General features: G+C 51.3%; 1 protein-coding gene across 2 annotated transcripts; it reads right to left on the reverse strand.

Annotated features, from left to right (window-relative positions):
- Positions 1-347: 347 nt before the first annotated feature.
- Ptpn7 (protein tyrosine phosphatase non-receptor type 7) lies at positions 348-12,660 on the reverse strand. 2 transcript variants are annotated; one of them, XM_057770070.1, is made up of 10 exons: positions 12,611-12,660; positions 11,398-11,570; positions 10,724-10,907; positions 10,468-10,552; positions 9,234-9,310; positions 7,956-8,093; positions 7,505-7,615; positions 6,284-6,438; positions 3,628-3,736; positions 348-2,150 (listed from the first exon to the last, which is right to left on the reverse strand). In XM_057770070.1, the coding sequence occupies exons 2-10, from the start codon at positions 11,517-11,519 to the stop codon at positions 1,935-1,937; spliced, it is 1,197 nt and encodes a 398-aa protein (XP_057626053.1). In that variant the 5' UTR covers positions 11,520-11,570; positions 12,611-12,660; the 3' UTR covers positions 348-1,934. The 2 variants fall into 2 exon arrangements, with proteins under 2 accessions (XP_057626053.1, XP_057626054.1); XM_057770071.1 differs by having other exon boundaries at positions 1,993-2,150; positions 3,628-3,741.
- Positions 12,661-14,776: the final 2,116 nt, after the last annotated feature.

Raw genomic sequence — 14,776 nt, forward strand, 5'->3', positions numbered from 1 at the left:
GGCAGCATTGGGTACTTTAGAGCCTGCTTGGGCAGCACAGATCTTACAGGGAGCTTCAGAAAGTAGAAGAGGAAGCGCCCATCACCCCAAGGCTGAAGTGGAATGCCTAGTTAAGCTGAGGAGGAACATTAAGAATTTCAGCCTCGCCGGGCGATGGTGGCGCACGCCTTTAATCCCAGCACTCGGGAGGCAGAGGCAGGCGGATCTCAGTGAGTTCGAGACCAGCCTGGTCTACAAGAGCTAGTTCCAGGACAGGCTCCAAAACCACAGAGAAACCCTGTCTCAAAAAACCCCCCAAAAAAAAAAAAAAAAAAAAAAAAAAAAAAAAAAAGAATTTCAGCCTCGGTTGGGGGGCGGTGGCACACACCTTTAATCCCAGCACTCAGGAGGCAGAGACAGGCGCATCTCTGTGAGTTCAAGGCCAACCTGGTCTATAAGAGCTAGTTCCAGGACAAGCACCAAAGCTACACTTTTTGTTTGCTTGCTTTTGTTTCTTTTTATTTATTTGTTTTTTAGATAGGGTCACAGGTAGCCAAGGCTAGTTTGGAACTCTTGATTCTTCTGCCTCTGCTTTCCAAGTGCGAATCTCAGGCTTGTGCCTCCCTGCCCAGTAGCACTGCGTGTCCTTCAGAGAGGGCAGTCACTCACCAGGACTGAGCTCCTTGCAGTTTTCACAGAGGACTCATGTGAGCCACAGCACGCCCAGGAGCTAGGACCAGACAGCAGGAATAGCATCCCATCTTCATCCCCACAGGTAGCCCAAACTGGATCAAGGGTGACTCAGGGCTTGTGTGGCTTTCTGGGGTATATAGTTCAACCCTAAGATAGGTTGTGGGTCCCCGGAAATGGATGAGGCCTGAGGTTTGGTTTTAGCCCTGTGCTGTGTGCAGTGGTGACAGCCCAGCCTGTTTCTGGAATGAGTTAAGCTATCCAGGTATGCTCTGTACATAAATACAGGACCGGGAAGATGTGGCGGGTAGGTTTCTAGAACCATACACAGCCCTTCGTCTCTTCTCTCCTCTTTCTTTGGTACTTCATGGATACCCAGGGCATGCTCTAAAGTCATGGAAGAAAAGCAGAGCGTGCTTCCCTAGAGAGTGGTTGGGGAGCAGATGGTAGGAAGCCACAGAGGCAGCAGGAGCTGCCTGATCTCTGAATGGCTCCTATACATTGCCTCTATACATTGTCTCTCCCAGAGAGCTCAAGATTGATTTTTTTTTCCAATTTAAAATAAGGTTTTACTACGTTGTTCTGGCTGGCTTGGAACTCAAAAAATGTAGATCTAGCCAGGCTCCAACTTGCAGCAATCCCCCTGCTTCTGCTCCTGAGTGCTCCTGGGATGACAGGTATGCATCGTCACACCTGGCTCTTCCAGTGATCTCAGCTGCTAGGCCTGGTCACCTCTGCATCTCCTCTTACGACACGTGTGGAGGCAGGCCAATCGGGGTCCTTGTTGTCTTCTGAGGGGGGTCGCAGGTATATGGGATGGAGCAATCTATGTAGGATGTAGAGGATTTAGCCAAGGTTAGACCAGACTTTTCCCTGCTCTTGCATCTGTCCCATGTGTGGGCAAGGCCTTAATGGAAGAGGATTCAGCAGTTACTGTCTCAGCAGCCCCAACGGCGTGGCTACATCTTGAATGGTTTTCAAGAACATTCTGTTTGCTTCTATGATGGCAGCAAAGGGCTGACTCTTGGTGCCATCAATGGGAAAAAAGCCCACAGAGAGCACATGAGATAAAGATGAGCACCCCAGCTTCTTTCTCAGTCCATTTCAAGTACCAGCTCCTGTCTGTAAGTTTAGAGCCACCGGAAGCTCCCCTATAGTCCACCGGGGGTCACTGGAGAAGGCAGAGGAGTGGTTGGTGGTGAAGCTCCATGACCAGGCTCCTGTTGCTTGCTGGAGCAGTTTTCTGGGACTGTAAGCATCCTCATTCATGAAGTCCCCTTTTCTGTGCCTATGGAGAAGCTGTCCCAGTGCACACAGCCCACTTCCCCAGATCCACCATCCCAGGCCTGCAGGGAGGTTGTCCCTGGACTGGTGGAGGCCAAAGGGATCAGGGGCTGGGCTCCTGGGGCAGCTGGGCTGCATACAGGGCCAGCGTGTGGTGCAGGAACTGGTACTGCTCTGCAGTCTGGATCATGCCTCCTCTGTAAGCAGAAGCACAGAATGAGGAGAGTCAGAACACTGCCCCGTGCTGTGGCTAAGCCTTCCCTCCCATCCTGCTGAGGAAGCCCTACTCTCTCCGCTCCATACAGTCACCTTTTCATGGTCTCCTTAGTGCCCCTTCCCAGGGCAGTCCCAAGGAGGGAAGTGCTGGGGGCGATGCCTCATCTGGACTCTGTCCCTTATCCACCCAGCTCTTGAGCCAAACCAGACCTGATGTTTCAAGTTGGGTCAAGAATGTGTTCCCATGCCGGGCGGTGGTGGCGCACGCCTTTAAACCCAGCACTCGGGAGGCAGAGGCAGGCGGATCTCTGTGAGTTCGAGGCCAGCCTGGTCTACAAAGGGAGTTCCAGGACAGGCTCCAAAGCTACAGAGAAACCCTGTCTCGAAAAACCAAAAAAAAAAAAAAAAAAAAAAAAAAAAAAAAAAAAAAAAAAAAAGAATGTGTTCCCATGCTCAAGTTTTTCACTTGTCAATAAAAACAGTTAACCCGGGGCTCAGCAGTTAAGAGCACTGGCTGTTCTTCCAGAGGACCGGGGTTCAATTCCTAGCACCCACATCACAGCTGGAGTCTGTAACTCCAGTTCCAGGGGATCTGACACCTTCACACCAGTGCACATAAATTTAAATAGATAAAAAAGTTAGCCTTACATGTGTAGAGCAGGTCCCATTTCTAAAACACTCTCAGAAGAGAACCCGTCCCCTTTCCCAGTTTGGGAAATAGACATTACCTCTCTAGATAAAAATGGAGGTGCTGAGTGTAGCGGTATACACCTTTAATCCCAGCACTTGGGAGGCTGAGGCCGGCAGATCTCTGTGAGCTTGAGGCCAGGCTAGTCTACATAGTGAGCTCCAGGCTAGCCAGGAATACAGAGAGACTCTGACGCAAAAACAAAAAAAAAAAACCCACCCAAAAAAAACAAAAGCAAAACCAAACCAAAACAAAAAACGGTGGTAACAATAGCGGCACACATGCACCAGAGTCTGAATCTGCTTCTCCTCCTCCAAGCCCAGTGAGTACTATAGCTACCTTGTATCTAGAGCAAGTTGTATCTTTTCAAAAAATTAGCCAAGACAAGAGTCTCCCTATGCAGCTCACATTGGCCTTGAGCTAACTAAGTAGCCCCACACTGGCTTTGAACTCCGAACTCCCGTTCACCTGCCTCCCGCAGTCTCATTCTTCTCCTTGACTGAGTTCTTGTTTCCTAGCTTTCCCTTGAGTAGAGGACTTAGGGGGTGGTGCAGGAAACTTGAGGGTGACATGTTTAACTCCAGGCCCCCAAGCTAACATGTCAGATGATCTTTCATGCAGGCTTAATTACGGGCAAAACAGAAAGCTTTTTAAATAAAATGAGTTCCTTGCTTTTCTCCAGGAGGGCCTGAAGGTGAGGTACCCAACAGCTTAGAACTACCAACGCCATTGCCAATTAACATGGCTGCACCTGCTTCCTACAGACCCACCTGTCTAGGCGCAGTTGGCATACGATGCCCAGAATGTCCACTTCCCCTCGGGCCTTCAGCTGCTGGCAGCCGATGCGGGTGGCGATGAAGCAGCCTGTCCGGCCAATTCCTGCACTGGATGTAACCAGAGAAAGGATGGGAGGTCACAGGAGACCAGGGCACAGGGGAGACAGGTGAGCTAGGAAGGTTGGTGCTAGGCTTCAAGCAGTGAAGAAAGGGGCCAAAGTTCTTTATCCGTGAGGGTGGAACTCTCGTACCTCCGACTTCAGTGTCCTTGGCATCCTTGATGGAGGCAGATAATAGCTTGTCCTGGACAGGTTTGTGAGCCTTACTAGCCTCCCTCTAGGCCTAGCCCAGCTCTTCTTTTGCCTCCTGGTTCCTATAGACTTTAATTAACTTATTTATTTTTGGTTCTTTGAGACGGGATCTTACTATGTAGCTCTGGCTGTCCTAGGATTCACTATGTAGACCAGGTTGGCCTTGAACTCACAAAGATCAACCTGCCTCTGCCTCCTAAATGCTGGAATAAAAGGCGTGCATCACTATGATTGGCTCTGTGAACTTTAAAAACTGATTTTTAAAAAATTTTTTGAAATAGAGGCTCATGGGTCCTGCTAGCCTGCTATGTAGCCCAGGATGGCTTTAAACCCCCACCTCCTAAATGTGGGGATTATAAATGTGGATTCCCATGCCCAGATTTTAGTTTTTTTGTTTGTTTGTTTGTTGAGATAGAGTTTTACTCTGTAGTTCAAGGATTCCTGGCACTTACTATATAGCCCGAACTCCCTGTAACCCTCCTGAGTGTTGGGACTTGCTGGGTAGCCCAGGCTGGCCTCAAACGCACAGCTGTCTGCCTTGCTCTGCTTCCAAGTGCTGGGATTAAAGATCAGATCTGTCCTTTTTCCAGTTTATTTTAAACGTTTTTTATTTATTTTAATTTGTGTGTGGTGAGTGTGTGTATGTGCACACATGTGCCACGGTGCCTGTAAAAGTGTGTTTATGTGCACACATGTGTCACGGTGCCTGTATGAAGTTAGAAGGTAACCTTCATGAATCTTTTCTCTCCTTAGACTCTGTTGATCCTAGATATTGAACCAGGCTGCCAGGCTTGCTGCAGGTGCCTTTACCCACTGAGGCGCCTTGTTGGCGCCAGTTTTGCTTTTGTTTTCAATAACGGGGTCTAGCCGTGTAGCCCAGACAGGCCTTAAAGCAGCAGTCTTACTGCTGCAGCCTTGAGCATGCACAGCCCTGGGTGCACTGCCATGCCCTGTTACAGTGCATGTTTTAATGATTGCATCTCTGTTTGTGGTCTAAGGCGCCTAACAGCACCTGCCTGTGCACTGGCCATCCCTTGAGCACTCCCTGTCTGACCACAACCTCCTCCCAGCTCCAGAGCAGCTTCCACAGATGCTCTCAGGCCTCCATCCTCTTCTGTTGTCCTCTTCTTGGCTCTATCACCTTGAGATTTCTTTCTGTCTTCCCTCACAGCCCTCTCTTTCTTGCCCTTTCTCCTTAAGTAAGCTTCACATGTACTTCTAATAGAAGCTACCGGTGACTCCCGGCACTTAGATCTGGTGGTTCAGGTGTTGCCTCGTTTGTGCTTTTTTTTTTTTTTTTGGTTTTTCGAGACAGGGTTTCTCTGTGGTTTTGGAGCCTGTCTTGGAACTAGCTCTGTAGACCAGGCTGGTCTCGAACTCACAGAGATCCGCCTGCCTCTGCCTCCCAAGTGCTGGGATTAAAGGCGTGCGCCACCACCGCCCGGCTCGTTTGTGCTTTTTGCCTCTTCGTTTTTCCTTCTCCTTTCCCCCTCCTCTCCGCTCTCAACATGTTATCATGAAGCCCAGGCTAGCCTTGAACTCTCTATGTAGTGTATACTGGCTTTGAACTTCCGATCCTCCTGTCTCTACTATATGCCCAGGGAATAAACTAAAAAATGGATATACCACCAGGAGCAGGGTCAGAGGATAAGCCTGGGGCTTATTCATATGGTGGGAAACCAGTCTTGAAGGCTGCTAAGGACATCATGAAGGGACCTTGTAGAACTGGCTAAGACACCTACATTTGCTATTTTGTTTTATTTTTTGTTGATGCTGGGAATTGAATCCAACATCCCAGATTTACCATTTAAAAATAATGCTTGGAAGCCAGGCGGTGGTAGTGGTGGTGGTGGACATCTTTAATCCTAGCACTTGGGAGGCAGAGGTAGGCAGATCTCTGTGAGTTCGAGGACAGCCTGGTCTATAAGAGCTAGTTCTAGGACAGCTAGGAAGAGAAACCCTGTCTCAAAAAAACAAAAACAAACAACAACAAAATTAATGTTTGGGCTGGGCACAAGCAACAAATTCAACAAAACCGAAACCAAACCCAATCACTAAAAGACCCCAAGCAAACAAAAAAGTTGTCCAATGAGTAAATGAATTCCCCAATAATGGAGACCATGTTTATCTCTCCTCTACCTGACTAGAAACTTCCTGTAAGCCAGGGATCCGTAGAAAAGAGGTAATAATGCCAAATCTCTTGGACCAGAGATTCCTGTCCAGGTAGGGGTTGGGTCTGTCTGGTGGGTATTACTTAGATGCCTCCCCACAAGAGACCTAGTGGGCAGGGAAGGCAAGCACTGGTTCTAGGCTGTGGCCGTGGCTGGAGAGGACCCTACCTGCAGTGGACCACGATAGGCCCAGAGTTGGCCGCTGTCTCTGGGCTCTCCACCTCAGCCACCAGGCGCAGCAGGGGCCCAGCCGATTCTGGAGTCTGGTGGTCTGGCCAGGCCGAGAAGAGGATATGCTTTACTGACCGACATTCCTCTTGGTGCTGGGGTGTGAGAAAACGAGAGAATAAGGCATGAGATGTGGGCTCGGCTGCTGCCTACTCCTGGTGCCAGCAAGTAAGTACTGGACATCAACTCAGAGAGGGTGAGGCTGATTCTCCTGGCCATTTTGCCATTCATCTTCTACCAAGGCCCACTCCAACATTCAAGGAGGGAGAGGGGAGAGTTTTTTTTTTTTTTTTTTTTTTTTTTTTTTTTTTGTGAGAGGGAGGAACCCAGGCTAAGTCTATCTGCCTATCTGCCTCTATCACTCAACCATGGGTAAGTGCGTTAATCTTATTTTCGTTTCTGGTAAGTGGGCACAGTGATATCTTTTTGATTTGCTTCCCAGGATGCTTGGGAAACAATGAATTGATATGAAAATAATTTGAAAGTGTAAGAATGTGTACAGCATCAGAAAGCCCTCCCTCCCACCCTCCCTCCCTCCCTCCCTCCCTCCCTCCCTCCCTAACTCTTGCTGTATTGTTCCATTCAGATTTCTCCTCCCACCGTGTGGGTTCCAGGGATCGAACCCAGGTCATCAGGCTTGGCGGCAGAGCCCTTACCCACTGAACAATCTTTCTGGCCCCTAGAAAGCATTTTTAGCACATCCATGTGCGTTAGCCCATCCCTTTTGATCTCTCCTCACTCTGCCAGCATTCTCCTGGGTCTCTCCTCTCTCTTGGAGCCTGAATATGTAGCCTGGGGAGGGGGTGCTTTCTGGTGGTCCCTAGTTTGTTGTTTTTTTTTTGTTTTTTTTTTTTTTTGGTGTGTGTGTGCATCCCTATTAAATTAGAGGTGCCCCTGAGGGTTGTGCCCATTTCTTTTTCTTTTTATAACACCTCTTTTAAATGTGGGGTCAAGGCTCAAATTAGTAAACTTGGTCCCTAGTGGAGGTGGAGCCTGAATTCCAGAGATGCTGGAGGGGCCTAGACCTTCCATTGGTCTGCTTCAGGAAGCGGTACCTGGATGGTAAGCTGCCTCACACCTCCCATTGGTCTGTTCCAGGGGGCGGTACCTGGATGGTAAGCTGCCTCACACCTCCCATTGGTCTGCTTCAGGGGGCGGTACCTGGATGGTAAGCTGCCTCACAGTATATTCCGGGTGTTCTTTAGTGTCCTGGATGCGGACCCGGAAGGGCCCGTAGGTTTCTTCTTCTGTGGGCCAGTAATGTACACATTTCTAGAAGGGAGAAATCTAGGAGTCAGAATGGGAAAGTTCATGGGTGGAGCAAGGCTGGGGCAGCAGAGAGAGGCCTGGTGTCCCTCCTCGTGTCTCACCCCATGACTCGGGTCAGTGCCTGGAGTCCGACTCGCCCAAGTTTAAACTCTAGTGTAGTGTCTCCCACCCACATTTTGGATGTGCATAGCTTCCCTGGGGTGTCTGTATATCAGGAATCTTCCCCAGAGATATGATCTGGGACCTGTCAGTGTTCTCAGCTCCCATGGACGCTTCTGGTCTGCTCTGCATGGGTGGTGTGGGAAGGTAGGGTACAACCTTTCCGGGTGAGCCTGCCTCCTACCTCCTTGCCCTCTCGAAGCTGGGTGAGCATGACAATGAGGCACACTTCTTCTTGCCACACCATCTCCCAGAAGTCCGCTACAGTGTTTGGCATGGGGCCCTGGGTGGCAATGTAGACCTTCTCCTGGCCATCATAGCCCTAGGGGTACAAAGCATGAAGGGCAGAGACTGGGATTAGGCGAAAGCTTGCCAACGTGAGCGCTTAGATGTGCTCACACACAGACACACACCCCGGAAGCCACGTGCTGGAGGAGGGCAGGGGATACACAATGAGAAACACCTGAGTTCAAATTCCTGGCCTGCTGTTTCCTACTGTGGGGCCAGAAGCACATTCCCAGCCTCTGTGAGACTCAGTTTCCTGACCTATAGACTGGGCCTACTGGTTACCTCATATCATAGTGTGAATTAAACTCAATAAAGAAGTTTATTGGCAGTCTCTCACGGCAGGTGCCATATACATGTTTATTCCTGTCTTCTGCTGTTTTCTTCTTGTGCACGATTTCGTAGTCCTCAATGTTTGTAAACGAACATTTCCCAGTGCATGGATCCCGTTTATATATTTGGCACCAAAATCCAGCATACTCTTCCTAATCTGCTCTCCTCCCTTCCATCGTTCTTGGCTTCCATCATCATCCATGCATCCTGTTGTTTACCTAGTTCCTGCTGCTAAGCATTCTTGTATACTTTTGGGCCAACAGCTTTGCCCCTCAGCACCCCAGACTACTGTACTACTGCATTTGGACACAAGGGGGCACTGCCTTTACATCCGCCTACCACACCAGATGACAAGTTGGGCCAACTTGCTTTGAGGGTGCTATGATTTAGCAGGTACAGGGTGGGGGGTCGGGGGAGAGAATGATTGTGGGAGAGGAGATATAGGGAGAGACAGATGCGGCTCTGGGGATCTAGGAAGGTCAATGAAGGTGGAAGGTCAGAAGGTCCCCTTTTCTTCTGCTGGCATTGTGCGACTTTTAAGGAGCCAACTAGCCTCTAAGAAACTAGTGACTAGTCAACTTATCGCCACATCTGGAGGGTGGTCGTGGTAGGGTAACGGCGTAGGTTAAGGTGTGAAATGTGAACATCTTTTCTAGGTTGATTTGGGGGTTGTTCAGCGTGTCGTTCCCCACCCCTTCAGTCTGGCAGAGAGAGCTATGACAAGAAGGAGCAAGGAGGGAGAACACAGACCCCCGAGGCCTGGTCACAGCTGGATGGTATCATGTGGCATTTTCATTTTTAAAACTAGTCCTGGCCCCACTGCTGCAGCCAGGCAGGCACTCACTCGGATGTAGTTGGCATTGATGTAGTCGCCATCTTCCTGGCTCTGTGCCCGGCTGAGGCAGACGCGGCTCTGGGGATCTAGGAAGGTCAATGAAGGTGAAAGGTCAGAAGGTGACCAACAAATGCAGATTCTAGTAGAGTCAGAGGAAAGAATGCCCTCACCTTGTTCACAGTACTGTGTGAACGGCAGGCATTCAGATGAATTATTTTATAGACAGATAACATAATACCTATGTATTATAAAATATAATATTTCGTGACAGTAGGGATACACAATGGTTTTGAGCGGAAAGTGATATGATCAAAGCGGAAATATTAACTGAATGTTGCTATGTAGGACAGACCACAGAACTGCAGAGACCAATTGGGATATTTTAGCCTTGAGATGAGCCAGGATATAAAGTGGGAGGGAACTGATAGGCATAGGAAGAGATTCTGCAGAGGAAAAACTTTTGTTCTGATTATGAATACACGCTTCAGATGAATACATTGTCTAGGCTATCACTCAACAGTGAGGGATATTGGCCTCTCTCTCCAAAGGTGTGGGTCTTTCCCCACTCACACCGGATGAGGGATAAAGGAGCTGGCTTCCCCTCTTTGGAGGTTGTAGAGCTTGCTAGAATTAGGCCAAGGCCAAGGGCTGACAAACTCACTTTGTCCAGTGTTCAAAGAGCCTTGGTCTATTCACGCAAGCAGTGGGCCTGGAGGCTCAGCCTGGGGCAGGACCTGTGTGCTGGCCTGAATTCAGACCACAGTTCTGGAAGTCACTGTAGTAGGGGCTAGGACTCAAGTGTGCCTCTGAAAAGCAGGGGATGTGAGACCTGAGTCTGTCTGTGTGAGTTTACCCCTACCACACAGGCCCATAATAAACCTCTGTGAATGCTATCTTGTAACCGCTGTCTATCTCTGAGCTGCCAGGGTGTGCTAGTAGTATTGCTCTGTTGAAAGACAATGTCTCAAGCATTGCTATTGCTGTTCCTCCTTGACTGAGGTGAGTGGTTTTCATTCTTATTCTTATTTTTTATTTTACTCATTTTTTTATCAAGGTCTCACATAAACCAAGCTAGCCTAGAACTTGCTATATATTGGAGAGTGGCCTTGAATTTCTGGTCCTCTGCTTGCACCTCCTAGTGCTAGGATTATTGTAGGTGTGCACCATCATACCTGGCTTCTTGTCTTCTCAAGTTCTCCACCCCCGGGAACCCTACCCCCTTCACCTCCACTGTGGTCCTTACTTGGCAAGATGGTCTTGTATCGGTCCTTGGAGGCATGCCCAGGGATATCCAGCTCTTCAGGGTTGACAAAGTTTGAGGGGATCTTCTGGCGGGGGGAGTAAATGAGTTAGCATCTGGTCCCCCTTCCCAGCCTCTTTTTCTCCCCTTCCATCCTCTGAGCAAGGATGCGGACAGCAAGGAGAAGAGAGGTCCAAGAAATCCATGATGGTTCGATATAGAAGGGTGAAGTGATGTGGAGGGGACCCCAGCTTCTTACCAGGAACTCCTCCTCTAGCTGCTTGGGGCTGGGTGGCTGGTGCTGTAGACCCCAGCGTGTAAGGGGGTGTCCGGCTGTGCGCAGAAAGTGTATTGTGACTTCCCGGGGTGTGTTCACTGAGCAGATGGGTTCCACGGTGCCCAAAGACCTCACATCCAGCATCAGAGCCACACTGGAGCCCCTTCTGCAAGCACAACCATCCGGCGCAGTGAGCATCCCAGAGTGCCTGCTCTCCTCTCAAGGACTTGTTGCAGAGCCCGACTGAGGAGGCCATAAGTCTTTCTCTTGACCTAGAGGCTCGGGGCACTCAAGGGTCAGGCCCTTTACAACGTTCCCCTTTTCTTTTATCAGATAGAACAGAGTAGGCTGCAACACTTCAGCTCCTTCCTGTTGCTTACCTCTTCTACTCCCAAGCTGGCACAGAGGCTCCACTGTACACCCAATACCGTGAAGGCCCCTGGACGTGTCCCAGAGGCTTTGGGAGCAGGCCCACGGATGACATGAAACTTGGTGCCTCAGACACAAAGGATGGGCAAGCAACATGCAAATGAGCCCGATTAGTTTTCTTTCTAGGCCTTGAGGACTCTTAGGTTGTTAGAACTGGAAGGCTGGGTGTGAGGAAGGGAATGAAAGCAGCCCAGGGCAAGGAAGACCCTCTCTGCGAAAGATCTCACCTCTCCTGCAGGCGCACATGCTTCTTGGCTGGAGCTTTGGTGGGTGGAGGCTGGGTCATGGCTGCCCCCCAAAACAAGGTCGGTGGCTGTGCTCTGGAGCGCCCCTCACAGACCTGGACCATGCTGGGGTAGATTGCTGGGCCAAGGAAAGCTCACTCAGCCATGAGGACTGCCTGAAAGACAACGTCCTGTATTTGCTGACCTTTGACCTGCCTCACTGTCTAGAAGGAGGCTCCTGAACCCAGGCCAGCCCATCCTCTTGGTTTTTACTGGAGGTGGCTTCCCTTCCCAAGGAAGTGGCCTAGCTTTTTTATCCTGTAAGTCCAGGAACTCTTTGTTGGGCCGTAGGACAGGGGACAGTCTGGGGTTAGAGGAGGAGGGAGATATTAGAGTGTAGGTATAAGTGAAAACAGGAAGTAATCCGGAAGGAGAAAGAGAGGGGTACCCAACTCCACAGGGCTCTAAGCTGGGGTCCAAATGAGAACAACAGACTGCTGTCCTCACAGAAGGAAGGGAGAAAGCTCACAGCTTTCTAAGTCTGCCAGCAGGCTTCTCCAGAGTGAGAAACTGAGGCCTCCAGTAGCGCTGGAACCAGTTGGGGACCCAGGTAGGCCACACTTCTGGTGCGGTCATCTCCTCATTGCTGGCAGCTCTACCCCAAGATCACTTGTGGCTTCTGGGGTCTCTACCCAGCGCGGTAGGCTAGGGGTGTTTCCTTCCTCCTCCTTCCCATCCCCCAGTCTCCCGCCTCTGTAACCGTCACAGGAAATGGCCTCGCCAAGTCTTAGAGCTCCAGCGCATGGTGAGGCTACTGCTGGCGGTACGAGAGAGATGGGGCACAGAGGTGATGAGGGTATCTCCTTTGGGGACAGGCCCTATCTCCCAGAGCTAAGTCACAGATGCCATGGTGGTGGGGTTAGAGTTGCTAACCTGCGGGGACAGAGGCTTGGAACCCTGTGGGCCCATGCAGGTGTGGCTGGGACAGCACCCTCCCATGACAGGAACAAGCCTTTTGCCTCTCTCCTCCCAGCATTCTGTGTGGTTCCTCTGCCCTCCAGTTACAGGGACACCAAATATGCCACTACTCATGCCTGGCCAGACATGGTAGCCCCAAACTCATGCTCTTTCACCCCATCCTCAGAGACGCCCTCTTGTTCCCAGGGCTTCCCCACCCCAGGGCCGTAGTATGCCTGTGCCCACTTCAAGTACTTACTGAAGCAGCTGTGTCCCTCAGGCTGCCTCTTGCCAGCTGTCTGTCAGTCCGTCTATCTTTGAGGACCGAGAGGCTTCAGGAAGCCAGCTTCCTCCCTCCGCCCCTCCTGGCTTCCACCCACGCACACCCAGCTGCGGGCTGCCCTCCTGCGCCTGCCGCAGCTGCCACCAGGGGTCGGGTGCCTCCTCCCTGTGCCCTCGGAGAGCAAGCTGGTAGTGTCGTGCCATCCTCGCTGAGTGCAAAGGCTCTGGGAGTGGGCAAGGAGGAGGCCTTTCCCGATCACTCCAGGTCTACACCTCCGGGTTCCTTATCGTGGGCTCCTCTACCTCCTTGTGGAGAAGATGGCCATAGGAAACCCTCAGTCATTCCTCTAGCTGAGCCCTTGGTGAGAGACTTATTTCTAGGTCTCAGCTTCTGCCCCTATACACCCTTGCTGCTTCCAAGCCTGGCAATTCATGGCCAAGTCCAGGCCATATCTGCCCGGAACAGAGTAGATGTGCCACAGAGAAGCAGTGGGGGAAAGAGGAGGGAGGACTAGTCCTTTCTGTACAGGAAGGAGGGGCCCAGGGCTAAGCAGGGCCTTCTAGGCCCCTGTCTCTCAGCCTGCAAGCACAGGCTAGTCACTGGAGGACAGATAACAGCGCTAAACAGAAGAAGAATCTGGGGTTGGTTTCTAGGAGCCCCTCAGACTGTTCCTCCGGGAGTGTCTCAGAGCCCTGCATCTCCTCAGAAGACTTACAGAGAGTCGAAGGCTGTGGCCCTCACATCAAGGACTTCCCATGTCCTCTTCACCGCTTTCAGTACTGAGCTGCTTGGATGCTTGGGGCATGGGGAAGGAGCAGACGCCAAGTCCAAGACTCCACAGCCCCCCACCCCTGCCTGGCTTTGGCAGGTCCTTTGCTGGCTCAACTGGTTCTAGGTTCATGCTTGCTTGCAAGACTTTTTTTTTTTTCTCTGTGATGTTCCCGACACCCTTCCCGGCCCCCGGCACTGGCATTCCACATCCTCTCTCTTCCCCCTACTTCTCTGATTCAGCTGTCAAGTGGTGACACCAGAAAAGAAATGCCGTGCACTAGGCACAGGGGTGGCACCTGAGAGGAGGTGGGAGGAGGGGCTGGTCTTGTTCTGGCCCTTTGGGGAGGAGGTGAGGGCCAGGGATGGCCCTTTGAGGTCAGGCGGCTTGGGACACCTGTGTTGGTCCTTGGCAGTTAGTCAGAGGGTGACTCTTGGAGCCTCTCCAGGGCTGGATGATTCTGGCTCCCTCTTCTTTGTAGCCCGGTTTTCCTAGGAGGCATAGGTGGGCTTTCCTGAGGAGGAAGCCCAGGAGAGCCTGGAGGTGGCTGGCTCTGGCGCCAAGATGAGGTAATAGAAGCAGGAGGCTGGGAATTCCTGTACACTTGTGTACAGTGACTGGAGACTGGGCTCTGCCTTGACTTCCCCACAGGGGTGTTTGCACTAGCAGATAGTGGAGGGGGTGGGAGTGGAGTGGAAAGAAGGCCACCCGCCCTGGGCCAGCTGTTGATTGCAGTCAAGAAAAGGAAGTGAGGATACAACAGGGTTGAGGAGAAGGAAGTAGGAGAAGCCCTCCCCCACAGGTCTGCCCAGTGTCCCAGTTCACAGTTTTAGCCTACTGGCTGTGAGCACACCGCTTGACCGTCATAGATGGGGGCCCAGTGGGGTTCAGAAAGTCGGAGACTGAGCTTCTGGGTAGAGAGCAAAGATGCTGGGAGAAGGGAAGGGAGTTGGTGGGGTGAGGGTCAGTCTAGGATTGAAGCAAGTCTCCGAGTCTCTCTCTCCCAGGGTGTCTGCTCACCTTCCTGCCCCTCCTTTCCCTGTTCTGCTCAGAATGCCCGAGCATCCGTGAAAGCCTGTGGCCAGAGTTTCCCCCGTAAGTCTCGGGTGGTACAAGACACATGTCCTTGTCCTTTACCTGTCCTTTCCTGCTTTCTCTGGAACAGTCTCTACCTTATCCATGCTGCTGGGACACCCCTGAAGGTGACGCCCCCTCCTCTGCAGGGTGTTCCCGTACCTGGACACCCTGAAGGTGACACCCCCTCCTCTGCAGGACATTCCCATACCTGGGGTCTGGGGGCACTCTGCTAGCGAACTGCCTTCTCTCACCTCACAGACTTGTCTTTCTGACTGGGCATTAGGTTCTAGTACCTT

This window comes from Chionomys nivalis, chromosome 5 (genome assembly GCF_950005125.1).
Source record: "Chionomys nivalis chromosome 5, mChiNiv1.1, whole genome shotgun sequence".
Taxonomy (NCBI): Eukaryota; Metazoa; Chordata; class Mammalia; order Rodentia; family Cricetidae; genus Chionomys; species Chionomys nivalis.